At 30.6% G+C, this 26,736-nt stretch overlaps 5 protein-coding genes and 2 pseudogenes across 10 annotated transcripts; 4 read left to right on the top strand and 3 right to left on the bottom strand.

Annotated features, from left to right (window-relative positions):
* Positions 1-131: 131 nt before the first annotated feature.
* LOC109125399 (F-box/LRR-repeat protein At2g43260-like) lies at positions 132-1,255 on the top strand (annotated as a pseudogene).
* Positions 1,256-2,790: 1,535 nt separating this feature from the next.
* On the top strand, positions 2,791-4,677 carry LOC104700448 (protein GRAVITROPIC IN THE LIGHT 1-like). Its single transcript, XM_010415971.3, has 2 exons — positions 2,791-2,981; positions 3,231-4,677. Exon 2 carries the CDS (start codon positions 3,249-3,251, stop codon positions 4,518-4,520), a length of 1,272 nt encoding a protein of 423 aa, XP_010414273.2. The 5' UTR covers positions 2,791-2,981; positions 3,231-3,248; the 3' UTR covers positions 4,521-4,677.
* Positions 4,678-10,591: 5,914 nt separating this feature from the next.
* LOC104700447 (ferrochelatase-2, chloroplastic) lies at positions 10,592-13,937 on the bottom strand. 2 transcript variants are annotated; one of them, XR_015561561.1, is made up of 10 exons: positions 13,666-13,921; positions 13,231-13,516; positions 12,937-13,080; positions 12,489-12,590; positions 12,108-12,211; positions 11,888-12,014; positions 11,616-11,751; positions 11,418-11,518; positions 11,136-11,337; positions 10,592-11,005 (listed from the first exon to the last, which is right to left on the bottom strand). XR_015561561.1 is itself a non-coding variant. In XM_010415970.3 (10 exons), the coding sequence occupies exons 1-10, from the start codon at positions 13,758-13,760 to the stop codon at positions 10,784-10,786; spliced, it is 1,536 nt and encodes a 511-aa protein (XP_010414272.2). In that variant the 5' UTR covers positions 13,761-13,937; the 3' UTR covers positions 10,592-10,783. The 2 variants fall into 2 exon arrangements, 1 of the variants encoding a protein (XP_010414272.2); XM_010415970.3 differs by having other exon boundaries at positions 11,616-11,768; positions 13,666-13,937.
* A 712-nt stretch (positions 13,938-14,649) lies between these two features.
* Positions 14,650-15,654, bottom strand: LOC104700446 (transcription repressor OFP17). The gene is made up of 2 exons (XM_010415969.2): positions 15,273-15,654; positions 14,650-15,172 (listed from the first exon to the last, which is right to left on the bottom strand). Exons 1-2 carry the CDS (start codon positions 15,652-15,654, stop codon positions 14,829-14,831), a joined length of 726 nt encoding a protein of 241 aa, XP_010414271.2. The 3' UTR covers positions 14,650-14,828.
* A 2,480-nt stretch (positions 15,655-18,134) lies between these two features.
* LOC104700445 (transcription repressor OFP2 pseudogene) lies at positions 18,135-19,547 on the top strand (annotated as a pseudogene). Its single transcript, XR_015561011.1, has one exon. The product of XR_015561011.1 is annotated as a transcription repressor OFP2 pseudogene (transcript).
* Positions 19,548-20,280: 733 nt separating this feature from the next.
* LOC104700444 (tubulin-folding cofactor A) lies at positions 20,281-22,219 on the top strand. The gene is made up of 4 exons (XM_087457739.1): positions 20,281-20,886; positions 21,170-21,331; positions 21,512-21,598; positions 21,965-22,219. The coding sequence occupies exons 2-4, from the start codon at positions 21,179-21,181 to the stop codon at positions 22,064-22,066; spliced, it is 342 nt and encodes a 113-aa protein (XP_087313865.1). The 5' UTR covers positions 20,281-20,886; positions 21,170-21,178; the 3' UTR covers positions 22,067-22,219.
* Positions 22,220-22,549: 330 nt separating this feature from the next.
* On the bottom strand, positions 22,550-26,175 carry LOC104700443 (MYB-like transcription factor ETC2). 4 transcript variants are annotated; one of them, XR_015561560.1, is made up of 4 exons: positions 26,006-26,129; positions 25,802-25,906; positions 23,306-23,399; positions 22,550-22,724 (listed from the first exon to the last, which is right to left on the bottom strand). XR_015561560.1 is itself a non-coding variant. In XM_010415965.3 (4 exons), the coding sequence occupies exons 1-4, from the start codon at positions 26,076-26,078 to the stop codon at positions 22,680-22,682; spliced, it is 300 nt and encodes a 99-aa protein (XP_010414267.2). In that variant the 5' UTR covers positions 26,079-26,175; the 3' UTR covers positions 22,550-22,679. The 4 variants fall into 4 exon arrangements, 3 of the variants coding, with proteins under 3 accessions (XP_010414267.2, XP_010414268.2, XP_087313866.1); XM_010415965.3 differs by having other exon boundaries at positions 25,802-25,889; positions 26,006-26,175; XM_010415966.3 differs by lacking the exon at positions 23,306-23,399 and having other exon boundaries at positions 25,802-25,889; positions 26,006-26,158.
* Positions 26,176-26,736: the final 561 nt, after the last annotated feature.

The raw sequence follows: 26,736 nt of genomic DNA, 5'->3' as shown, positions 1-26,736 counted from the left end.
CCACACGACCTTCGATGACGTGTGATGGTCTGGTTTGCATCCTCGGCCCGTACCAGGCTGGATCAACGTTTTGAACCCTTGCACGGGAGAACTCCTTAGATTCCCTTATGGCCCAAAGCCAGTAGATACTAGTCGCTACGATCACTATTGTCAGCTAATTCCCGGACCTGGAGCTATATATAATATATATTCATTGATGGGGCTGAAAAATCGAAATCGTAGAATCTAGTTTCGAATGTTTCCCGGAATATTTTGGTCGATGGGATTTGGTAAGGACGAAGTTAGTGGAAGCAGTAAAGTAGTGAGAATGTTCTTTGATAGCGACCAATCTGAAATTCTTGATATTAACATTGGTGAATGGCGGAAACTCCCAAGTCCTTCGTACCCTGTGGAAGCCACAAAACATTCGGCCTTTGTGAATGGGTCCATCTACTGGTTCCAAGTAGTTGATGATTACAAGATACTCGCTTTGGACCTTCACACTGAGCAGTTCCGTGGAGTCCCCAACACCGCCCATGTTACCTTCCCCTGCCCCTCTAGTCAACCTTGATGATCGTCTAGCCATGGTCAGGAATTATATTCAAAATTCTCATGTGAACGCAGAGATATGGACCATGGATACACAAGAAGAAACATGGACCAAAACTTACTCAATACGTTTATTGCCTACACATCTTTACCCCAACGTGTGTGGGATGTGGTTCATTCCACTAACAGTTTCGAAGTAAGGGAATCTTTACTTCCATGACAGTGAGAAGAGGTTGTTCAAGTATTATCCGAAGACTGACCAAGTTTGTTGGATCGCCAAAGACATTAGTGTTCTATCTTCTTTTGTTGAAAATACGATCCCACTTCGAGATCCAAAAATCATGACATACATATCCGGATTTCAGTATTCATAATCTTGGATATCCAAAAATTTTAGACAAATCGAGATCTCAACTACTGTTTTGCCTACCACGACTTTTGAGGCTCTTGTAATTTTTCGTTTTTCTTCTGTTTCGTCTAGGACATATTATCATACGTTTTTTTTTTTTTTTTTTTTTTTTTTTTTTTTTTTTTTATTATCATACGTTTTATTTCCTCTTTGCTTTTAAGTTCTGGATTGATGGAACTCGATTGTTTCGAATATACTCAATGCTTTAAAATTTTTTGTTTTTTTACGGATTGAATAAGTGTATATACTCTATTTGTTCACTTGTTGTGTATATTGTGTAGCTGTTGTAGGACCTGTAGGTGCAAAAGCTTCGAGTGATGTATGTTATCAAAAACCTTCAAATTAAAATTAGGAAAATATATTATTTGGTACTATTATAGACGTACATCTTTCAATCTTTTTTAGTTTTTTTTTGGGTTAATTCATCTTTCAATCTTTTATCACTGTTCTCAATTTTCTAACCCAAATCATTTTTTTCCTAACCCTATCATCTCAATTTTGTTTTCCTTCATTCAAACTGTTACTTCCACTGACGAAGATAGTTGATGTAGCTACTTTCTTATCAGATTTTGCATGCATAAAACAAATATATTGTTTTTTATGATCTGTTCGTTAGTTTATCATATGCATTCTTTATTTTATTTTCAAATAGAAACTCAAACGGTAAAAGTGAGTAATTTGTTAGACAATTTTTTTTTTTTTTTGGCAGTTTGTCACATTAGTTGATGCAATTTTGGGTGTATTTGAAATAAGAAGCATTATTTTTTTCTGAATAATTATTTAGTGTTTAATCTATAATTTTCATTATTAATTATAATAATTATATACTTATACTTCATGTTTTCTGTTTTAGTTGTCGTTTAATTTTCTAATGCATATGTTTGGTAAAAAAATCCAATTTTATTATAACTGTGTTAATGTCTTGACTCATAAAAAAAATTTAGAAAATATATCAAAGAAGAGTAAAATAGAAAATTGTGTGAAAAAATCTTAAATGAGTATTAATTTGAATAAAAAATAAGAATAAGAAGAGTTTTCTAGATTTTCTTTAATTTTAGTTTTGCGTCAAGCTAATACAAAACGGATAATTTGGCACGTAAAGTATGTACCGAATCGTTTATGAGTTTATATGTAAACGATGTTCCTTTACAATGGCTGATTTAAATTAATAATGTTGACAAAAAAAATTACTAATTTAAATAGAAAGAAGTATATATTTGGATTTAATATTGTTGAACTCTTTAGTGAAATAGTTATAAAATTTATGCAAAAACGCATCGGTTTTTAGAAAACGTGTAATACTCAAATAAATAAACCTTGAGACAAACAATGAAAAAGAGTCCATTAGGAATTCAAATCAAATTTTCACCACTTCGGTTTTATCAACATTTTAAGAACAAGAAGCAAGAAACAAGAAAGTGTGTAATAATAGATTTTTACTGACCAAGCAAAAGAAATACTTACTATACTGTAGTATAATTTTGATCAAAAAAAAATACTATACTGTAGTATAATTAGGACAAACAAATAAAAATGAATTTTTAAAGACATGAGTCCCAAGAAAGAAACAAAGGAGGAGACAAAGGTTTTTGTTTCTCCGCGACGGTGCCTGTGGAGATTCCTGAAGGTTTTCTCTCTTGGATTCCCAAAGATTTATTCAAAAAAAAACAATTAAACAATTACTAGTAATTTTGAAAACTGGTTGAAGATCAAAGTTTTCGAACAAATAGATTATTTATTTCAAAAAGAACTAAAAGCCAATTATAGTCGATTTATATAATTTAGGAAACCAAGAATTATCACAATTAACGAGGCTCTTGTTTATTTAATTAGATCTTCAGTCTTGTTTAATTAGGAGCAAAATCTAAAAAAGAAGAATATAACGGAAAACCTCATTCCAATGTTAAACAACAACAACAAGCATTCACTCTGAAAGACAGAGAAAGAGAGAGAAGCACAAACCACAAAGGCTCCAACTTTGGCACTTCCTCGTGCATATTTGGCTTTGGCTGCTACTAGTGTACAAAAAAATCCAACAAACAAGGTGATTTTTTTTTTTTTTTCTTTTTCATTCTTTTGTTCTGTATCATACAAATGGTTAAGCTTTCTTAGTGTTCTTGTTTGTTGTTCATCATTTGAATCTTTTCTTGTTCTGTTCTACTTAGCTTTCACGTTTTGACCAATTTGAATCAGCTAAAGTTAAAACCAATGAAAGCTTTGGACTTTGTGTTTCGTTTCTTGCTCTATGGCCTTTAATTTGATAAAGGTTGTTCCTTTTTTGCTTCTGGATTAGGGTTTCTTTCTTCAACTAATGGAGAATGTCGCCGTTAAAACATTGACTCACTCCTCGAATCTATCAGAGATCATGTCCAAATTCGCTAAAGTCTGCAAATTTAGATCCATTGGTGTGTTCTCTGGCCAGAAATCGAATTCAAACGACCTCTGTGAAGTAGAGATCTTGGTAGATGATGATAAAGCCAAGGAAACTGAGGTTTGTGATATCATCAGCCACAAACCCTCGAGAAAGATTCAAACTTTTCGTTGGGATGATGATGAGATTTCGAAGCTGTTCGACATTGTTTCAGCCCTTAAGCTTGCCTACGTTGAGTTTCAACAAGCTCATTTGCCTTATGATCCTGACAAGGTCATTAAAGCAGATAACCTCGTCGTGTCTCAGCTCGAGGCTTTACGCAGAATCAAGCGTCTCTACCTTAAAAGGAAACAGCTTGACGCAAAGAAGGCAGAGATTGCTGCTTCTTGTTTAGATCGTTTGAGAGATGAAATCGAAGTGAATGAGAAGCATTTGGAGAAACTTAAGGCGCAAGTGAAAACTAAAGAGAGTGAGATTCACTCTTTGAAGGAGAAGCTAGAATGTTTGGTTGCAGAGAATAGGAGACTCCAGGATAGGTTTGTTAGTGTTTCTTCGTTTGAATTCACGTTTAGAGCTGCTTCTAAGTCGGTTCACGACTTTGCTAAGCCAATGATCACTCTGATGAAAGCTACAGATTGGAATATGGATAAAGCAGTGGAAGCTATTGTTGGAAATGTAATGTTTGCTAAAAAGTCAGATAAGAAGTATGCTTTTGAGTCATACATTGTTCAGAGAATGTTTCACGGCATAAAGCTTAACCCGTGTGATGCGACAGAACTAATGAGTTTTGATGATCCATTGGATGTGTTAACAGCGTTTCCAGACTCAGCGTTTTCAAGATTCTGTGGTCAGAAGTATCTTTTAGTTGTTCATCCGTCCATGGAGGCTTCTTTCTTTGGGAATTTAGATATGAGGGGACTAGTTTTGCTCGGTAAGCATCCAAGAACAATGTTTTATCAAATCTTTGCAAGAATGGCAAAGTGGGTATGGATTCTTGGATCATTTGCAGCTTCCTTGGATCTTAAAGCAAAGATCTTTGTGGTCAGAAGAGGAACCAGATTCTCAGGTGTATACATGGAATCTGTTGTTGTGGGTGATGACAAAGAAGAAGGACAAGACGATTTAAGCGTTGAGTTCATCACAATGCCAGGGTTTAAAATTGGAGATTCAGTGTTTAAGTCTCAGGTTTATCTTTCTAAGACAAAAGGGTAAAAAGAACCTCTCTGCAGATTTGGTTATTTCGATAGTTTCAGGTAAAGAGCTCTCTGTTTTTTGAAAGTTTTGTAGGTAAGTATAATAATTTGGTTTGTATCTTTGTTCACATTCAAGTTTTGGTCTATAATTAATAATAAATTACAAGTTTCTTCCTTATGTGAAACGCGCGAAAACATATAATCTTTATAGTCTTTCACACATGTCAGTTTCCAACTTTAAGCTCTCCAAATGTAAAATGAAATGATAACATGACAACAAACTAAGATAATAACTTCTGAATTCGATCCACACAAAGGATGACAGACAAATTCTTCAAATGTCATGTACATTATAAACATAAAGGCAAACATAAAGATTGATCGACTAATATGATGAGTTGGAAGAGATTTATGGGTATAAGAATATGGTCACATTCGACATAATTTATTGTCATGACTCATGAATAGATATTGGAGACTAATAATAGCTATAGATAGAAAAACTGCAAATTATAGGTTAGTATAGCATATTTTGGTGGAATACTTGAGGGGGTTATTGGTTCTATGATTTTAATGGATTTGAAAAATCCAAACAAAAATAATGTGCTATTCAATCATTGATTTTAAAATACTTGTGAAAATTATGTGTTATTGGTTCCATGATTTACAAATAGTTGTTAAAATCCTATGTTATTCATTTAATGATTTGTTTTTGGATTTCAAAATCCACATTATGTTTAAAATAAATTTGAATGAATTTGAAAGTGTAAAATATAAGGATTCAAATCCAAAGATAAAATATGTTATTTCAAAATCCATGTATTTTGATTTTTAGTATTTACAATTCCATATGGATTTAGAAATTACCTCTCCAATAACAGCCCATAGTCACAAATTTTGAAATGATGAGTGAGAGAATCAAAGAAATACAAATATACAATACACCAATTTCAAAATATTAAAATGAATTAAATAAAATGATATTTATTGGAATATTAATTGATATTGCTAACTTTTAGGGGGTGTTATCGAAAAACAAATTTAGTGAAGCAATGACATGTATATACTTCATTTAAAATTTGGACTTGATAATGATAAAGCAATTTTTGCTTATTTTGAAAATCTTGAGCTTAGTGTCTATAAAACTAGATAATATCCCGCGCAAATGCGCGGATTGTTGTATAATAGAATATATTAATTAATTTAAATTTATTTGATAATCACATAAAAAAAACTTAACAAATTAATTTAAATGTCATTAACATTTTTGACACTTTCATTTATTCAAATCATACAATATCAAAATATATAACTTATTTAAATATAATCTTACATACATTATACATATCTCTTAAAGTTATTTATTTTTTATTGTTCAACTTTGATAATAATTTTTATTAGTATTTTTAAGCATTTGAGGTAATAAAATATTATTAATAATAAAAACGAAATTTTACTATGTGATTTAAATATATAATTTAAGTTTTTCATATAAACTAACACATAACCTAAAGTATTTAATAATTAAAAGCTAAACTATTTTGAAAGTAAAAAATACATATTTCCTATAAAATTAAATGAAGTGCATTCAAAGTTTTAAAATACGATAAAGAAATCTTTTTAATATTCCCCTTACTTTAAGAATCTTAAATTAAGATATATTGCTAGGTTTAGTTATAATTTTTAATTCTTGTAATATAAGCTAGATAGAAAATGAAAAATCAATTTGTTTTTTTATATAGAAAATCTTTAAAGTACATATTTGGATTAAATAAAAAATAGTGATTTTTATATCATTATATGTTGAATCACAAACTGAATATAATGATTATTATTCTAAAATAAATGTATTACAATTTTGTTGGATGTAAGTGAGAGTTAAGAAAAATTGATTTGATAATTATATTACAATTTTTTTATATTCCCCTTAATTTAATTTATATTGCTAGGATTAGTTTCAATCTTTCATCCTTGTAGTAAAAGCTAGAAAGAAAATAAATACCAAATTGCTTTTTTATATAGCAAAATCCTTAAAGTGCATATTTAAATTTCAAAATTATGACTTTTATATAATTATATGTTGAATCACATACGAAATATAATGATGAGTATTCTAAAATATATTTATTACAATTTTGTTGGAGGTAAGAGAGAGGTAAAAAAAATTGATTTGATAATTATATTACAAAAATTTCCTTCATGAGAACATTTCAAATTTTAAGAATAAAATAAATATACATGAATTTGTAAGAACTAATCAAACATCTAAAGTAAAGACTTAAGATGTTTTCTTTAGCTTGATTCCCTTATTATGAGATGGTTCTAACCAAAATATTATTATGGTCATCAAAAATTTATTATACATATTAGAATACATATGTATTCTAAATCAAAATAATATAAGAAAACAAAGAAGAAAAGGAGAAGTACATAAAACAAAGAAAGAATAAAATTCAAAACAATGTAAAATATATAGTAAACAAAAAATATAATCAAACTCTTATTTGGGTTTGCAAGAACATTATAAAAAAACAAAGAAAATATTTAGGATTTGGGATATGGTGGAGGAGGATGTGAGAATGGTTATTTATAGGATAAAAATTGATAGAAGTTACATTTCTAAAATAATTAAATTAGAAAAAGTTACAATTATAATTAATAGTGTGTTTAAATGAAAATGAATGGAGGAGAAAAAGTCAATTCACAATTTATGTAATTTCAGTTATAATTCAGTAGTAAAAAATGAATTTAAAGTATGCATTAATGTATATAATAAAATGTCTTGGCTAATTAAAAATGAATATTAAATTTTTAAAATTAAATGTCAAATGGACCAATAAAAGGAATAGGAATATCTAATTCTCAAATAAACTTGATTTTTTTTTTTGTTAAAACCAACATATGTGCATTTAAATCTAACTATGGAAATTCAAAAAATAAATATGAATAGATTAGAAAGGCAATAAATATAAAAGAAATATTTTATTTTTTATATGAATAAAATAAAAATTGTAAACCATGTTAAATATATATAATACTTTCTAAATTAAAATATATAATCAAACTTTTACAACACATATGAGATATAACAACATTTGATATTGGTGGGAGAGGAGGAGATTTTATTTTCAGTTATAATTTTATTTTAATGTGTGAGTTAAATGTATTGTATTAATTGGTCTTAAATATTGTTTAAAGCAATTAAACAATTAGAAAGTTAATAAAAACATTAGAAAACATTAAATAAAAATCAACCAATAAGGAGAGATCAAAACCTGACTTTTATGTATATGATTTACGGAGTTCCACAATTTTTATTTACCAATTTAGGAGTGAAAAAAGATATTCTTAAATACTAAAACGCACCACAATTGTGAATTTTGAATAATGTTTTTCAATTTTATTATTTTAAATAACAAAAATACTAAATTACGTTAGATATATATTAAAAGTAAAATAAAACGATAACATGACTGTTATTAAATTAAATCAAGATAAACTTATGAATTCGATCCACACACAGGATGACAAGCAATTGTGCACATGTTAGGAACATTATGAGCATAAAAACGACCATAAAGATTGATCGGCTAATATGATGAATTGAAAGATATTTATGGGTATCAAAGAGGTCACATTGGACATATTTAGTTATCATGAAAAACTTATCAGCGGAAGAGAGCATATAACTCAATACGAATAACAGAAACTGATCCATGAGGTTTTTAAAAACATATGCGAAGCAAATATATATATCTATATATATATATATATATATATATCTCAGTATTATGATTTAGGAGGAGCAAAAGTTAAAGGGACTTAGAGCTCTAGGCGGGAGTTTATGGATAAATTTTCATCCAATATATCATATATACATATATGATTTAATAGAGACTAGTAATGGTTAGATATCAAAAGAATTGCAAATTACCCCTATACATATATTAATATTAATATATGAAAAGCATTCTTTAGAAATATGTTGATATGTCTAGCTCGGGAATAACCTCAGGAAGTCTTGTAGAATGACTTTTACTATAAGAATCGAGGGAAATAATGTTGAACGGCCAAAAGATTCGGGCTAGTCGTTTCACATCAGAGTGGGTATCCGAAATCTACAGCCAAAATACAAAAACATTAACAGAATTAAGTAAAAATATGTTTTGATATTAATTATCTAAGTCCACTATGAATTAAACATTACCTCACGAGATTGTGTCTCATCTCCCTGAATAAGCTCCAATACTTTGAATAAAGCAAGAGAGGTTTCACATACATATTCACGTCTGTACCTAAGACTACAACAGACGATTGTCAGCATGGTGAAAACGCAAAGCAAACAACATATAAGCACATACCTCTCATCAAAGAAATAAAAATATACAATACACCAATTTCAAAATATGAAAATGAATTAAATAAAATGATATTTTTTGTAATATTAATTGATATTGCTAAATTTTAGGGGGTGTTATCAAAAAACAAAATCAGTGAAGCAATGACATTTATATACTTCGAGACACATTTTAGTAAATAACACTCATTAGTTACTACGAATTATATTACATCCATGCCATTATAGATTATTCAAAATTCATAAAAATAAATTAAAACTATTTGATATCTTTCAAATTTATCAACATGCACCTCTTTTGTTAACATCTACTTTTATAAATTATTCAAAATTACTATTATAAAATCTAATGTCTAATTTAATTAGTAAAATAGTAATACTCATATATTTACGTTGCAAGAAGAAGCAATGTTCGATCAGATTCATCAAATTCATATGCTCAGTGATTTTAAAAACGAATTTATATATGTTATCATCATGATTGTACCTAATGTTCAAAACATTTATAATTTCAAAAATTATATATTAGGATTTAAATAATTTAATCATGATCATAATCTCAAACGTATTAGGATTATAAAGGAATTTTGAAATAAAACACAGCTAAATTTCAAATTCATTCATGTTTTAAAGATATATTCAAAATGAAGATGACATTCATTCAGAATATCCTTTTTAGAACATAGATATATTCATACTTTAAAATTTAATTATATTTTTTCACAATTATTTTTTTCTCTTATTCTCTTTCATTTATAGAAAATCTTAACAAACCGACTAATTCAACAAATTAGAAATGGTTTAATTGAAAATATTAAATCATTAAAATTAGGCTATCTCCAAAAAAAAAGGAGTTTTAAATCCGATTGTTACTAGCATATAATAAAATTAACTAATTAAATTATCTTGTAATATAATGTATGTTGTTAATTTGTTATGGTTCTATAAGAAACATGCAAATTGTTGTTGTTATTCGATAAAACATAAAATATATGAATTTGATTTTTAAAACACAAGAAAACATGTATTGCTATAAATAGTAACATTTTATCAATAGATTTTCCACGTCAAAACTTTTTTCCACATTCAATATATTTTTACACCGAATAAATACAAATTAAAAAGAAGAATTAAATACATACTTTTTTTTAACATCTTCCTTTATTAACTTGAATCAAAGATTACATAGTTTATCAATGAATATACAAAGACAACCAATCCTTAAGTAAGACAAAGTAATCGAAAAGGTGAAATTAGATGTCGCTTCGTCTTCATTTGATATTCTTCTTGCTTGGCTAACATCTTTTCGATGAGACTCCAATATGCTTTTTGAAAATCATTGATTACGATCCATCTGTTACATCGTGAGCCATACAAACATCTCCAATATGTCTTTTTATTTGCACTCATCGTATTCATCCATGGTTTAAAACGATGTCCGTCTCTGACTATTTCCCATACATAGAAATTTTGGGAACACCAATACTCAAAGATTCTACTAGTGATGCCATAGATGATATACATACTTCATTTTACACAAACGACATTTAAATCCTAAAAAGTATTTTATTTCAATTGATTTATACTTCACATAGTGCGAGTTGTTAAGTAGACTAAGTTGTAGTGTCGAACATTTTCAGCAATTTTTGAAATGATGTGTAATCATAGAAATAAAATACACCAATTTCAAAAGATTAAACGAATATGATATTTACAGAAATATTAATCCATATTGCTAAATTTTAATGTCTATTTCTCCCCTACTTCTCGTCACCATAGTTTAATGTTTCATGAAAATACAGTATGACGTATTTAATGTCAAGATTCTACAAAAAAGAAAATAAAAAGAGAGTATAACAACATAGCTGGGGCCTTATCCCACACGGGTTTTTGGATGGAGAAAAAAAAGACTATGTTTCTTATATTTATAATGATGGCAAGATGCCCCATTGATGCAGAAACCCTTTTCCGGTGGTGACTTCAAGCACCAAGAGCGCTAGCACCGCTAACATCGCTGCTCTTCCGTTCCATGTTTCTGCACTTTTTGTCCATCCCCATTCCCACATTGTCACTGGTGCTGGTAACTCCCTCCTCTGTGAATCATACGTTGCTAATAGTTCTTCTACACTCCCGAGTGGAACTAACGACTGCCCAACAACAACAACAAAAAGAATTAAACCATAGGGTACTAATGAACCATCGAAATGAAGATAAAACAGCTTCTTCTTTTGTGGAGCTTTTAGGACATAAAAGATGAATGAGTGTTGTTGTTGTTACCTGTCGAGCTTCAAGATTTGAGACTGCCATAGCTCCAACATATGGAAGACTTTCCACAACAGCATCTGCCAAGTCAGATATAAACATGGGTTCTGTTCCTAACGCAGGTACTCTCCCCCAGTTTTTGATACCAGACTTCAAAGCTAACTCTTTATACTCAACATCTATCTCCTCCAGAGTTTCAATGTGCTCGCTCACAAAGCTGTTAACATAGGGAACAAACTTGAGTATCAAATAACCAGAAGAGACAGCATTTTGTACCAGAAACACTGTTTTCTTTACCTTATGGGTACGGCCAGAAGATTCTCAACACCTTTTTTACCAAGATCAGTTATGGCTTCTTCAGTGTATGGCTTAAGCCATTCTACTGGTCCAACTCTGCTCTGTTGGAGAGTTGCGAGAAAATAACAAAACAACAGACTGAGTGAAACTATTTCAAGATCACGTTTCTAGATACTACTAATGTAACAAAAAAGATACCTGATAAGCAAGAGTGTAAGAATTAGTTATCTTTCTCTTGTCTAACTCCTCCATAATCAGATCAACGCATTCTTCCATCTCTGCCTTGTAAGGATCACCAGCTTCTTCAACATATGCAAGAGGCACTCCATGTGCACTGAAAAATATTACAACCTGTAACATATATTTCGGTTTGAAGTGCGTCTTAGGATAGTTAAAATTGGCAAAACCAGAAAACTACAAATTCTTTTCCTTTATAAAAATCGAGTGAGATGAGACGCAAGATTGTCTACCTGACTAGGGGAACCAAATTTTTCCAACTCGCCTTGGATTAGATTTGCCATTGCCTTTATATATCCTTCTCGCTGATACCATGAGGGTATAACAGTATGCTGCATGTTCACAAGATACTCGTCCTCACTATGTAAATAGTGAGCCAAGCACAGAAAGGTAAATAATTATATATGCTGGTCTTGGTATATACTAAAAACATGAAAGATGTGCAAGTCTCACCGAAATATTCTCTCCAAGAGTCTTAGGCTTGAACCACTAGTCGATATCGAAAATTGTGGATAAAGTGGTAGAACAACTAGTTTTGTAATTCCATCTGTTTTTATCTACAAGTTGATATAGAAAGAAAATTAGTAAGAGTCACTAGGGTCAGCTTCAAAGAAAAATGTTTACATACTGTTATAGAGCTTACAAACAAACTCAAAAGTAAGAGTTGTAAGAACTTTGATCAATTTGTTCCTTTTGTGTATACATGTTAAATTATTTGTGTTCACATTCAAAAACCAAACAAAATATTATTTTAAGAGGAGGTATCATCTGACGTGTGCATCTACGTTTTGGAAATGATGTGTGATAAATTACAAAGATGTTGTGGTTACGCACCTGTTCAATGGCTTCTTCAGTGAATGGATGCCAATACCGCATACCAACATATACCTTTGCTGGGACATTTTTCTCCACAAGGCACTTTCTTAATTCTTCAGCCTGGTGAATAAAGTTATGACAGGTACAACATAAGAATGTAGAGTAAACAATGGCATGACTTAATAGCATGAGGAGGAAGCTAAACAACTAAAAACTATGAACTAAAGTACTCTTATCGCTACTTCCATTCGATAAATTTTGCATAATGTAAACAACTAATTACTCTCAAGTTGAGGTGTCTAACACAAGCAAAAGAGATATACAAATGGAAAGGAAACTGAAAGTCTGAAACACTTTGTAAAACTACCAAGCCATTTTAGTTGCCTCTTCTAAAAATAAATGACAGAGGATAAGAAAAGCAGAGTAGTTAAGATCAAATTGTGATATGAGAAAAACAAGGACTAACCTGTGCATCAGTAATGTGGCGAAGAGGAGAACCACCACCAATAGATGCATAACCTTCCTTGCTTTTGGGAGCCCTTGCTACTGATATAAACTGAGCTAACGGCTTCTGAAGAAACTGGAAGAGCGGCGGCAACCGTATAATATCCTAACAAACAATTGAAACAGTCATAGTTGAGCTTTTTCAGATAAAGAGTGTATCTTTTGCATATCCAAACAAAAAGGTTGTAACTTTGCAAAATCAAAAACACATATTCGTAACGCATTTCAAGGATGCAGAGAGATAGAGATTAGATACCGGGTCGGCAAAAAGGTTAAACAAGAAAGGTTGAACATCATCTAAAGTCTCAGGTCCACCAAGGTTCAACAACAAGACTCCAATTTTGGGATCACCACTGAGAACAGAGGAAGGCGAAATAGCATCATCACTGATAACAGAGGAAGCCGAGATGTTTAAAGGAGTAGAAGACACCAATGCTCTCAAAGGCAATGAATGCTTTCCAAGTAGACGGTTCGAAAGGGATGATAGATTAGAGTAGTGCAGAGATCTCTGTGAATCGTTGTTACTCAATTGTGGCAAGAGTCTGAGGTATACACCAGACAATAATACTAATCAGTTATGTAATGTCTAAGGTGACACACAGAGAGAGAGAGAGAGAGAGAGAGAGAGAGAGAGAGAGAGAGAGAGAGAGAGAGAGAGAGAGAGATATTGTAATGGTAATCGGAAACTTACGGAGGAAGAGGACGAAACGAAGAGTAGGAGGAACAGGAAGAAGAAGAAGAGCAAGAAGAAGGAGATGGTGCTGCACTCATGGCTGGGCAATTCATTGCAACAATTGAAGTAAACCGTAACGCAACGATTGGACTTGGAGAACAAAAACTCTGATTTATAATATTACATCCGAATTGTTTTGTTGATATTTTTCCAATAATCAGACAGAACAGAGTTGGGATAAAATGAAAGGGGCTTGAGGAGTGTGAAGACGCGGAACCACACGTGTCCACACATTTGCGATAATTTTTTTATTTCTCAATTTTTATATTACGTAAAAATAAAAATTAAAAAAAAAAACCTTCAATTGATATTTTAATTTGTAGATGAGTTTATTAACATATTTAAAAAATTAAAAGAGAACATGTAAAATGTTGTGAACTTGTGATGATAAAAATGTAAAAGTCAAATTGATTTATTAGATTACTTTATTTTTGATAAAATAAATTTGGTGGAACCGGTCATACCGGATTGACCTATGATTCAGTTGCTTGTCTGTGTCCGAACCGGAAAGGGAGAAGACAAGATGAATTTGGTCAAACATAGTTTTTGCTCGGTTCAAGAACTGTCAACGATGTTTCAAATCTTTGCAAAAATGGCAAAAGTGGCTATAGGTTCTTGACATCTTTGTGGTCAGAAGAGGAACCAAATTCTCAATCTCAAGTGTCTACATGGAATATGTAGTGTATGATGGAAAAAAGAAGAATGACAACAAGGTTCTTTAACCGTTGAATTGTTCATAATCAGAGATTTAGTTGTGAAATCTCATGTGTAATCATCTTTCTAAAACAAAAGGGTAAAACCAAAAAAAGCTTTGGAGGTAGGTGATTATGAAAGTTTTATTGGTAAGTACTAATGATGAACTATAACATTTCTCTCCATACTCCATGGATCATTTGGTTTGTATCTTTGTTCACATTCAAGTTTTGGTCTATAGCTCATATAAATCCAAGTTTCTCGCTTATGTGAAATGCGAAAACATACAATCTTTATGGTCTTTACACATTTCAACTTTGAACTAAAAAAACCTTAAGATAGTGTGTATCCAACAATTGTCAAACCACAAATATATTAATTATTTTGGTCGACAAAGAAAGATATCTTTCGCTCATGTATTGATCTGTTCATTCACCTGAAAACAGGTCTCTGCAAAGCTCTCCATAGAATCTGGACACAAGTTCAATGAAGACAGGACTCTTAAGATTCTTCCAACAATAGAGAAGCTCCTCTATGTCCATTAAGTCATCCATCTTCCCTTCTTCAACAATCAGATGGATCAGATAGTTTTCAAATGTTCTGCAAGCATCTTCCACAGCATTGTCTTCGAATGCGTCTCTTGAGTTAAGCGATCTCCTGGTCCGTGCAGCGTAAGCAGGCGTCGTGATCGGTGAAGTGAACAGCTTCTTGGCTGTTGCTGGTGTAAGAGGCGACTGCATATACTTTGAGAAATCCTCATCGTTCACACTAACTGCAATGGCCATTAAAGAAAAAAGAGATAAAGATCCACGTTATATTTGCAATATAGCATAATCGTTTACTCGAAACTAAACTGATATTGATCGTCTTACAAGTGGAACTTCTGGCTTTGGTGTTGCTCATCTTCTGGTTCTTGCTTGGGCTGAGAAAACAAAGACAAGAACAGATTGGCTTCTTGGGATGATGTCGACGTCTAGGTTTGACATTGCTATGACGGGAACGAAGAGGTCTAATAAAGACAGGTCTTTTAACTCTGAAGCGGAAGAGTGAGACAAATCTGTTGCATGATTTGGAAAGCTTTGATTTGAAGTTAATCAAAGTTGCTTTCACTCTCATTGTCTTGAACCTTTTTTGATGATGATGATCCTCTTTGGCTTTTTGCTCTGTTATGGGCGTGCATAAGGTTTGAAAATTGGAATTATATTGCGTGGATTCACGTCTTTGTGTGTGTAAATCATGATGGTGGAGTCCCATGAAGTTTTCTAAAAACGGTGGACTAAAAATGTTTTTTTTTTTAATTTAAATTGCAAGTGTTTGGTGGCTCTTGCTTATAAACAAAATCCAAGATGATGATTTGTTCTTGTATATTCAATTTCAAATGGTCGTTACTTCATTGGTGGGTCAATGCAACTACACATGTTGAATATGTATAAACTAGTCCCACGTCCAATTCTAAGTGGAAAACGAATCACCTTTTAAATATGAATAATCCGCTAGTTAATTAATTTCATGGATTTTAGAGATTTCATACTTAGATGTTTCTTTTTTATGTGTTGGATTTCACATCTACAAATATTGCAAGACTTGGACTATGAAACTAAGAGAGTGAGATTCAACAACTAACCACAATTAAAATAAATGCTCTTGTATTATTGGCAAACTACGAAAAATCTCATGCCTTGCATGGCGGGTTAATTATATATACTACTATAGTGGAATATATCAGTATTTTATAATTAAACATATCCTACTATATTAATTTGGAAGTACAAATATGAAACTAACTTTAAAATATATAAAAAATTACATTCAATTGCCATTAGAAAAACTTAATTAAGATTAATTAATTAATTAAATAAATATAATTAATTAGAAAACGAAAATTGTAAATACATAAAATAAAATAAATTGTAGAAAAGTTAAAAAACATCTATTAGAATCAAAACTAATTTGTACTTTAAAAAATTAACAGCTTAAATTTTAAAAATCTAATTGAATAAAATCTATAGAACTACAAATTTTGTCAAAAAACTTTTCCAGCATGGGTTAAATTTTTTATCAAAAATCAAATGTAATAAAATATATAACAGTTCTTAGATTTTGAAAATTAATAAATAAAAGATATAGATATAGTATCTTATCTATTTTAAAAAGTTATATTTTTTTTTAGCCACCGTTCTTTAGAAAAATAAAACTAAGTTGAGATTTAAATATATTTTAATGCTTGAAGATGCTTATTACAAACAAGTAATGGAAGACACAGAAAAAAAAACAATGAATGTTGTTTTTAAGAGGTTTTTCAGAATCTTCACTAGTTATATTTAGTTGCTTTTTTTACATGTTAGTTATATTTTTTACTTACTTCACAACAATAGCAAGGATTGCGTTTAATTGACAAAGGTTTAAACAATTTTATTCATTAAATGCAAATATTTTATTGACAGATTTTCAATAAACATTTTTAAAATACAAAAAAAATTAATATAAACAAACTGAATTTTTAATCACAAACCTTTATAAATAACATAATAACAAAATAATTTATTAAATATTTTCATCAAAAAAAAGTTCAGCCCACATGTTTCCGCGGGTTAGTACATAGTACATATTAAAATGCGATTCGTTATTTTTTTTTGCTCGACTTTTTAGCCTATGAATTTGTAGTTGTACCCTATGAATTTCTTTTCATTTCATGTCTATAATCAAATGTGAAATATATATGATTGTTTATTGGCATGCTGACTGCTAAGTCTCTTCCCTGTTCAGTAATAATTTTCGTAACATTGGCACATTGCTTTGATTTGTGTGTGCACATATATTATCTGCTGTTTAATCCAACTTTCATATATAGATTATAGGTTTGTTTAAAGCAATATAAACTCACATCAATTTATAGTTATCGGTCCGACGGCCTCTGATCACTAATCAATTGTGCTTATATGAAGCAAGGATGGAAAATATTTTATTTTGAATAAGCATCTTTCTTTACTTTGTCGAAGCTAAAAAGATAGTTGCCAAAACAGTTGATCTGTAAAGGAAATGTATATAAAAATAGTGTCCTCAAAATGTTCGGCGTTAGTGGACATGGTAGACCAAAATTTTCTTAAGATCATTACTACGACGCAAAAGTTGCTTCACCTTTATTCAAAGGTGTTCAAATGAGCAAAATGGAACATTTTATTATCCTAATCTCATCATTTGTATATCTGTATCACCTATATATAAAGTGCTAGAATACTAAATTATTTCTGCCTAGAAACATAAGATAAGGTTCAGACTTTACCAAATTCAAAGAAGCATCGAAATGAATGTATATAATTTCATTATTATGTACTAAAACCAAGATTGATTGATTCATATATATATATAAAAAATTAGTTGAATTGCGTAGTTTTTTATATATTTATTTAGAACTAAATGATGAGGAACGTTTTAGTGTTTTCATTCAAAAAGCTTCTTTAGAAGAAAAAAAAAAAAAAATCTTTAGAAGAGGAAAAAAAAAGCTGCGTTTTCTTATGCAATTGCCATTTGGTCAACGGGTTCCCTAAAACTGTTTACATTTGTTACTCTTTATAATTCGATAATTATTTTACTTTTAAGTTATTTTTGTCATTTTTATAAAGTGAAAAACAAAATCTGAATGAAATGATTTCAAGAATCTGTCAGAATCAACTGTATCATATTTTCATAATTTATTCCACACCAAAATATTAAAAATCCACTATTAATTTTTTTTATTGTGTTACTAATTTTAAATCCTACTTATGTAGTGAACACAAGCGTGTAAATGTGATGTCTCAAGTAGTTCATGCTGATGAGTGATGTTGATGATGACGATACAAATAAAAGACATCTTTAAGCTTTCTCTAGTACTGAGCCCCACTAGTTTCCAATTTCTATCTTCAGTTTCTTTCTCTATCTTTCATATTATATTGAGAGAACTCTGCTTTCTCACCTTCTTCTTTATCTAAAGGAAACAAAAACATAGTTTTCTTTTAAGAGAAACATCACAAACTCTTGTGAAAAGAGAGAGAGAGAGAGAGAGAGATGAGGAATAACAAGTTCAGGCTTTCAGATATGATTCCAAATGCATGGTTTCATAAGCTCAAAGACATGACTAAACAGTCTAAACCCAAAACCAAGCCTTCTTCTTCCTCAAACAAGAAGAAACCTTCCTCAGATTCTCTTTCTCATCACTCTTATCTCTCCAACAGCTTAGTAGCTAATAATCCTCCTCACCATAACTCACCAAGAAGCTCTCTTTACACAAAAAGGATGAGTAGTAAAAGAAAGACACTTTACAAACCATCACTCAATCCTTTGACTCCTCCTCTTCTTGTATCCGCAGGTTTCAACAAGAGCAATATCAATGGTCAAGATTCATCTCACTGCTTGCTCCCAGCTCTTGAAATCTCCCCTGAGTCTTTCGTGTACAGTTTCTACGAAGAGGAAGGTGATGATGAGTTCGTTGACTTTTCAAACTTCAAAATTCACTCAAAGAACAAAGCCTTCACCAAGCACAAGGTCAAAGAGTCTGATTCTGTAAAGAAAGCTTGTACTGCAAGTAACCCGATCAAGAAACTACAGATGAGCCATCTCTCCGTGAAGATTAACAGAGAGAACGAAGAAGATGATGAAGATCATGAGTATAGAGCCGAGAAGAGATACCAAAGGCGAGTTTCAAGTGGAAGAAAATCCTCAGCAGGGATAAACCTCAAAAGAGTAAATTCACCTAGAATTCAACTCTCGGGTATGCGTAGAAGCACGTCAAAAAGATCAGAGAGCAGCAGACAAGATGTTCTTGAGAGCTATGCTGTGATGAAGCGGTCCGTTGATCCAAAGAAAGATTTCAGGGATTCAATGATTGAGATGATAGAAGAAAACAACATCAGAGTTTCAAAAGACTTGGAGGATCTTCTTGCTTGTTACCTTTCTTTGAATCCTAAGGAGTATCATGATCTTATCATCCATGTTTTCGAACAAATCTGGCTTCAACTTACAAAAATCAAATAGAATCTCTTAATGCAACGTTGGTTAACCTAATGGTCAAATTAGTATAATTAAGTATGTCTTGTGAAATTTGTAGTTGTTGACTTGTTGTTAATGTTCATATGAAGTTAGATGGAACTGTGGAGATTCTCTTTAAAGCCCACTTTTTATGAATTCTTTTTCCACTTTATAAAAATGTAAGCAACAAATAAAAGTTGTTATCATATTGTCGTTTTAATTCAAACATGATCACTAAGGGCGTGGAAACACTGTTAAATTAAGACAGAATGTTACCACTAAGCAAATTCTTGTCTTGTCTCTGTGATGACTTCAAGATTTGTTACTGTTTCAACTGATCAATACGTGAGATTATTGGATGGATTATGTTGAGCACCATAATTATTATTATTATCATTTGAATATTTTGAAATGACAAAGTTGAGAATGGCGGTAAAAAGAGCTACAACAAAACCAGAAAAAGCCAACAGTGGTTTGAAAAACCCAACAAGTACGGAGTAAGTAATATATGATGCATGTATGAGGAGCATGATTTGCATAATCGTTGGAGGTAGAGAGGACCACTGACACATAAAAACTGAGAAGTGATTAAAGAAGAAAGAATCAGAGATGAGTTTTAATCCTATAGGTTTGTTTCTTTTTCTGTGATCGAAGAGTATGCAGATGAAGAAGAAGAAGGAGAAGAAGAGGACCACTGTTTCAAATTCCATCTCATATACGTCTGTTGGCTTATGGAAGTTTCAGCAAGAGACATGTGATATGGTAAGGCTTCTGAGTGAATTTTTTTCTCGATTAAACAAAATATTCAAATCAATGGGAAAAATGGATCTTGTAATTTTGTGAATTGTGAATATAAAGTTTGAAGTTACCTTTGTTGCCTAAAGTGTGATATGTCATAATAACTAATGATGTCAAATAATTTTTTATTTTTCTATAATCTTGCAATGTTTTGTGTGGTTTTCAATTTTTCATGTTACATTTTATGGTAGTTTTTGTAGTTGTAAACCATAGGTCAAACACACTATGACAATATTTTACAATCCGATTTTTATATTTTTTCAGGAATAATTACAATGATACTAGTCTCCCCTGTTTCATATTTTGACACTTTTCACATACTACAGAAAAATGAAAGTATTCTAAAAAAAATAAGTTACTATTTTGTAGATTTTGAAGTAAAATTATACTATTTTGTGCTCCATTTCTTAATATATAACACTTACTGTATTTTGAATGGAACAGTCTTTATAATTTTAGTAAAATACTTTTTTTTTTTTGCTTCAAATTTAAATTAGAAGTTTAAGAAAAAATTACAAATTAGAAAAAAAAAAAAAAAAAGGAAGTGTTAAATTGTTTTGTGTAATATACTTCGATTCGATTCATCAGCTCTGCGTCGTCTCCTAAACTCTCGAATTCATCCGAAGCAAACCACCGTCTCCGATCCGAAGCAAACCACCGTCTCCGATCATCGTCCGTCTGGTTCGTTTCTTCTATATTACATTTTTTTTTTCCTTCATCATTTTAATCGAAGCTAGTTTGTGTCAATCTCAAAAAAAGTAGATCGGAATCAAGTAAAAAAAAGAGATCGATATTAGAATCCAAATTGTTCCCGATCCTTTAGTAATGCACGAACTCAATCGTTGATCTAATCGTTCTCCCCAGTTTCAAATCCGAAATCGAATTTTAGTTTTTTTAAGGAAACCGTTTGTGTTCGCTGGTGATTTTTAGAAACCCTAATTTATTTTGGGAATTGGGGGAGCAGGGAATTGAAATGGCAACGATTAGGAACTTGAAGATAAAAACATCAACATGTAAAAGGATTGAGAAAGAGCTTCACTCTTATGAGAAAGAGGTTGAGAGAGAAGCTGCTAAGACTGCTGATATGAAGGACAAAGGTGCTGATCCATACGACCTTAAACAGCAGGTTGTCATCTTCTTCATTCTTCAAAGATTCAGAAGAAGATGTGTTTTGTGTTCTTTGGTTGTGTTTAATTTCTTGTCATTAGTCATTTGTATCATGTAAGCTTGATTAATGGTTAGAGATTTCAGATTCTGTTTTTTCTTTTTTTTCTCTCCCCTGATTGTCTATGTGGTGATGATGCAGGAAAATGTGTTGGGTGAGTCAAGGATGATGATTCCGGATTGCCACAAACGTCTCGAGGCTGCATTAGCTGACCTCAAGTCCACTTTGGTATTGACATTTTCCATCGTTGTTACTTTACTAAGCATTGATTCTAGCTTTAGATATTAGTCTATGACAAATGTAGAGTGTGATCTGAAGTTTAGGAACATTCTCAAACTTTGCTAAGCATTGATTCTAGCTTTAAATATTAGTTTAGGAATTCTAGCTTTAAATATTCTCAAAGTAGATCTTCTATGTATCTGTAGTGATAGGATTAATGCCTTGCCATAGATGGGTGCTCTGCTTTAGTTTTTCTTTGAAGGACCTGCTTTTTAGTTGATTACCCCATGAAAGCATCTTAGTCCCTCTTTGAATAAGCACAGAGAGGAAGCGTGAATCTGGTGTTTTGTTTCTAACAGAAAACTGAATTTGCAGGCGGAATTGGCAGAGACGGATGAGAAGGAAGGTCCGGAGATTGAAGATGCAAAGAAGACAGTCGCCGACGTGGAGAAGCAGTTTCACACTGATGATGCCTGATTGAATCATTAATGAGTGCTTGGTATTTGTATTCTGAGAATGGTATGGTTAACCAAATTGTAAGAATCGTCTTCTCTGTCATCAATGTCGGATTTGAATACACTGAAATTGCTTAACTCTCTTAATACATTTTGGTGATTGTTCAGGACTTCATTCCTTCAATATCTTTGGAATAACACAACAGTCATAACATGTGTTGTGTAGCTGCAACAAAACGATTGAAAATTGACATAACTTGAACAACTAGTTAGTACGATTCTATTAAACTAGTTAATGGTGCTCCATCATCATACATTTTGGTTATGTACAACGATGATGAATCATAAACTGGGTGAAGATTAAGAGCTCGGATATGCAACCGGTTCTCAACAGCACATAATTACTTTCTTCCGAAAGAGATTCTACAACTTCTTAGTCATATATGAGAAGAGAAGGGTATAGAAAAAAGGGTATTTTTGAAAATCCCCCAAGAAAGATTCTAGATTTGTTGTTATACATTAAAAGCTTTTATTTGGTTTTGTTATTGTCCATAGCAAAAGATATCAAGGAGGTGAAGTAGAAAAATTAGTGAGAAAAATAGTCAGAGTTTCTCATAATCCAAAACCTCTCTATCTCATTTGCCTTTCGTCCGACCACTCTTCCTGCTATTAAATCCCACCTGCCAATATATATCCAACCCAATTGTCAATATTCTCTTTGACAAGATTCATTCCGTTTCACTGTATTTTTTAAAATTACCACACATTCACACGTTAAGAAAACAAGATTTTTTTAGATTTTTATTTTTTTCTGTTATACAATTTATTATTTATCAACATTTATCTCTCAGCAATTGTTTCGCATTGTACAGTACGTGGAGAAAGTATACACGTTAAAATATCAATTGGCAAAAGTTTTAAAATAGAAAAAGTTTGAGATTAAGACTATACTAGGTAATAACCCGTGCTATTACATGGGATCAAATTTTTTGCCTGAGATATTATATTTGTAAAAATATTTATTTAGTGTAACATTTCTAATACAAACTTATATTGGTTTGAATTCATCAAGTTTAGGAAAATTTAAAATACTAATTGTTTCACCATAAAGTTTAGATTGACATGACGACAGATCTAGATCGAATGTGAACCGAATTAGTGATCAGTTAGATTTTTATCAAAATCTTGAACTATCAATTCAGATAAAAACCACAAAAAACTAAAATTTCCTGAACCAAATGATTTAAATAAAATTGTTAACCCGGTCAAATCCGTCCGCTAAGCCATCCCGCAACGGATTTAAATATTTGAGCCGCAAAATGTATTTGCATCTGTCCCGCTTGAGTTCGTGAGACCTACGGTAACCCACATGAATTTCAATAAATCATATTTTATAATATATAAAATATATTTAAACCTTAAACTTAATTTATATTAATAAAGTTATGTGATAATTTTTTTAAGAATAACATATTTGCTTTTTTTTGTTAAACACAATGGTATATAGTTGTAAATAATAAACCAAAATGAGGTTAAATTAATAAATCTAAAAGATTATGTATTTATATAAATTGAATAGCAGTAACAATCGACAAAAAAATAGCAGTGACAGTTTTATGTAATATTATAAATTATTAAGAGCAAATAATAAATTAGGGTCATAGCTCTCTCGCAACGATACGTTAGCTTTTTTTAGAGAATGTTTCTCTTTTAATATATAGAGAATTGGCAATGCTGTCATTTTTCTCAATACTCGTTTAAAACTACTCTACAATAACATTTATCAACATAACTTTTTTTCTTCTCTTTAAACCATATAATCGAAAGAAAATGTCTTTAGTCAAATGTTTAACGGTCTACTCCTGCAACTAAATTGTCTATGGATTGGCCCATATCAATCTAAAGATGTCAAAAAATAAACAGACATAATTGATGATAAAGTAATCATTATTTACTCTATAAATTTTGGTTTCAAAATTTGTTCATGATAAATTTATATTTTAATTTTTTTCTTAAATAATAAAGAGTTTCCAGAAAGAAAGAAAGAAAAAACTCCAAGTTACTGTTTTTGGTAATTAAACCTCTACCTCCTTTTTTTATGGTCAAAATCCTCTACCTCCTAAAAAATCAAAAATAATATGCAATATAATTCTCATACCTATTTTCTAAAAGGTTTTACTATCACATTATATCAAAAATGGACTTAACCTATACGTCGCAAGGGGTTCGATTTGATTTATAATTTATAAAAAATTACAAACTTTAACAGTGACAAAAATGTTATATTACATATTATTTTGAGCATGCAGGATTAACCTGCATTTTTCGGAAATGAAGGATAAAACTGTAAATAATTGCGACGTAAATTTTTTCTTTGAAGAATACCCAACAATAAAATACTAAGTATTTAAATAATAATTAGTTTACATGTTTTTAATAAAATGAAAAGAGAAATTATAGATCACTACCCACCATATCATATGGAAATAAAAATTATTTCAGTTTCTGAATCTATATAATCAATTTGTTAGGAAAAAAAAATTAACAATCGATTTTTTTTTGGGAACAGAGGGAATAGTTATTAACATGATGGCATCATGTGAATAAGTCTACCCATCAAAAAAAAAAGTCTACCGATCAGATGTCTACAGATATTAAAAATAACATTTTTTTTATTTTGCGAAACATGAAATAATAAAAAAATACACAAAATAACAATATTAATGTATATGTTTATATCTAAAAAATCATTTTTCTTTTTCTTAAACCAACAAAATAAAAACTGAATGGAAAACATATTTCCATTTCCTTAACTAATAAAGCATGAAAGTTGAAAACTTATATTTATAAAGATGTTGGTTTTTCAAAAAATTGTGAATTTTTTATTAAAAAATAAATTTTGTTAATTTTTTAAAAAAATGCTAATTAACTAAGTTATATATTTGATATAATACACATATTATTTTTAATATAATTCTTTAGCTTTTATCCTTTAAGATGGAGTGCGTACAATTAGAATTTTGTTAGTATTTAAATATATGGTTAAATTAATTGTTCTGCAAAATGGAATGTGTAAGGTTAAGATCCGGTTTTTCAAAAACTGTCATATAAAATCTTGGTAAAAAGTGTGTGGGTTACTATTTAAAATATAAATATTATTAATGAAAAGTGACATTTTTTCTTACACATGTGTATTTATGTGGATCCTATCTAGTATATGTATAAAGTGTATTACAACAAACAAAACGTAAATTCTAATTATAAATCGGTTAGAAGGTGAACCGAGTTGATCTGGTATCACAATTGGTTAGTGAATTTTTCTTTTTGTTTGATGTCCTAAAATAAAAATATTTCAAATTAAAAATTGAAGAAAATACTGTGACAAACTTTGAAGCATTATGACCATTAACAATATAATATAATAGATAAATAATACTCAAATATATTGACCATAACCAAGAAAGAAGAACTAAAATTAGCAAAAAAAAAAAAAAAAAAGACGAATGATCATGTTTATATGCAATATATTTCCATTGGAAAAATTCCTTGAGACACAGTCACTGAAGAAAAATATTGAGGAATTGGACTTCACACATAGCAATTTGTTTGGGGAACCCCCATTAATATAAATTACCACACATTATTATATAGATTCATAAATGATAGATTTATGCCAAACTTTTAAAGTTATATTTGAATAAGACAAAACAGAAACGACTATATTATATATATATAAACAGAAGAAGGTAATTGTTACCTATCACCGACAAGTCTGTACATTCGAGAGAGGAGATCTTCCTCTTGTTCGGTCATCCTGATAAACTCCCATTGGATGCTACTCACTTCTGCATTATATATTCAGCTAAGAATTTGCAGGAGAAGATAATTCAACGTAGACAAGTTAAAAGGATGAGAGTAGATAACGATTAACGATTTAAGACTAACTAAATGAAAGTGAGACCTTCGGAGTCATGTCGAGTGAACTTTGTTTGCCTAAAACTGAGTACGCGACGGAAACGGTTAGTATTATCCATTAATTATGTGAGGTGTAGAGAGAAACTGAGATGTAGAGTTTTGGTTTTGGATAATGGTTGATAGAGAAATTAGATATAGATGTGAGGGAAACAGAAGTATATATTAGAAGAGAGAGAAGAATTATTACTTTATTGGAATTTGTATGCATTTCTATATTCTACTACTCATTTTTTTTAGGGTAATATTAGTAGATAGCACAAATATCGAGTAATATAAAGAAAATACTATAACAACATTTTTTATAGAAAAATATCATATGGCTCATATTTTTTTGGAGTAAAAAGACATAAACACTCTTTTTTGTTTTAGTGTTAGATAGAAAAAGCGAAAGATTTGGTGAAATTTTTTAAAAATAGCATGTAATATTTATATTTTACATGTTATATTGAACTAAATAGAATTAAATTGTAAACCCAAACCGACATATAATTTCGTCTGAATTGCAAAATCTAAATCATAACCATCTCTTTTGTGAACTCAAACCGACATATAATTTCGTTCTAATTGTAAAATCTAAACCCTAACCATCTCATTTGTGAACCCAAACCGACATATAATTTCGTTCTAATTGTAAAATCTAAACCCTAACCATCTCATTTGTGAACCCAAACCGACATATAATTTTGTTATAATTGTAAAATCTAAACCCTAACCATT

The sequence above is a fragment of the Camelina sativa genome, chromosome 7, assembly GCF_030686135.1.
Source record: "Camelina sativa cultivar CO46 ecotype springtype chromosome 7, ASM3068613v1".
Classification (NCBI taxonomy): domain Eukaryota; kingdom Viridiplantae; phylum Streptophyta; class Magnoliopsida; order Brassicales; family Brassicaceae; genus Camelina; species Camelina sativa.
This window is presented reverse-complemented; position numbering and strand designations above follow the sequence as displayed.